Genomic DNA, 1,478 nt, shown 5'->3' on the forward strand with positions numbered 1-1,478 from the left:
GGAGGAAGGGAGGGAGAAGGGGAGTACGGAGGGAAGAAAAAGGAAAAGAGAAAATGGAATATCTAAGCGAACAAATAAAGCAAGATACAAAATATATATAATGAGGTAATTATAAAGTGTACTCTAGCAGCCACTAACCCTCGGAGGACAGCGCAATTTTCTCGCGCGGGGATAAGCGATAAAAAATCTGGATCACAACCATCAAGTTCAGCGTCTCAGGGGAAAGAGCCGCTTAGGCGATATCATGCGAGGCAACCAATGTCAACTGTGATTACCTGCCAGGTTCCGTATGAAGAGGGAGAGGATCTTGTTGTCGTCCCTGGTAAAGGCTCTGCCGCCGAGAACCGTCATGTTGCCCACCAGCGTCATTAGCGCCACCAGCCATACCGCCACGCGCAGCTCAACGCGGACCAGGAGGTGTTCGAACGAGGAGACTCCTGAAGCGATACGAGGTATAAGGTAAGATTATGCGTGAGAGACTGGCTGCGGCAAATAAACGCATACATGTACAGGTATATGATGTGTGTGTGTGTTTGATCACACTGTTTTGATTTACATGAACTTGCAGAAGAAGAATATCTTCCTAGATAAGAGCGATCCTACGAGTTATTGTTGAAATAATAATTAATCTTACAACTAGAGATAGTATTATCTTTGACGATCTTGTTCATATATGTTGACACGCAATACTTCGTTATTACATTTACTACTGATGTGTCCTGGATATCGACTAACTTGTAAATCAATTAAGAAATGTCCAGTGTTCAGAACTGATCTGTCCCAATCATTCCTGCCGTATTTGTACAGTCCTCAGCCTATGATCACTCTAGGCTGTGTATTATATTCTCACATGTTATACTTATTGCAGGATGTGTTAGGATAGCAGTAGGGAATTTGATCAGAGCCTGCTTCAATGGTATCATGGAATTACGAAAACTAAATTTCACCCTACAATAAAGCAAACATTTTTATAAGCCTTTTCTTCATTGAAACTTCCATGCCTCGGCGTTTTTTGTTACAGCACGAACCAGTGGAAATATTTGTTTTCATATGAAAGCGTTTTGTGTATAGAAATATAAATTGGTTTGTATATTATGTAAGGATATTTTTGGTCTGAGTATTTGATGAAATATCTGGGATACGTAATATAGTTGAACAGGCTGCGCAGAATTTCGTTCTTTTGAACTTTTGAACTGTATTATTTAATTATGTCGCTATTACATCTTCAGAGCAACAGATTATAACATGAATGTGAACTATTTTTGAAGAGCCATGTATTTAGAGGGAAAATTATATCAAATGTGGCAATGAAGCCAAAAAAACATTTTAAAATATCATTAGATATGTCGCTTATAAAAAAAAATCTAAAATCTACGGCGGCTTCTATTTTCTGATTCCTAGCATTATTTCACTTCCGTCACTGGGAGCGGCTGTTTCTTCTTTTATGACCGGAAAATGGACGTAAATATTGGTGCGGA

General features: G+C 39.2%; 1 protein-coding gene across 1 annotated transcript in view; it reads right to left on the reverse strand.

The window, feature by feature from the left end:
* LOC119590419 (relaxin receptor 1-like) overlaps window positions 1–1,478 on the reverse strand; it is a 76,537-nt gene that overhangs the window by 72,630 nt on the left and 2,429 nt on the right. Inside the window, exon 4 of the mRNA XM_037939085.1 lies at window positions 276–437. Coding sequence (XP_037795013.1) covers window positions 276–437 — 162 coding nt within the window. The remainder of the gene's footprint in view (window positions 1–275; window positions 438–1,478) is intronic.

This window comes from Penaeus monodon, chromosome 27 (assembly GCF_015228065.2).
Source record: "Penaeus monodon isolate SGIC_2016 chromosome 27, NSTDA_Pmon_1, whole genome shotgun sequence".
NCBI lineage: Eukaryota > Metazoa > Arthropoda > Malacostraca > Decapoda > Penaeidae > Penaeus > Penaeus monodon.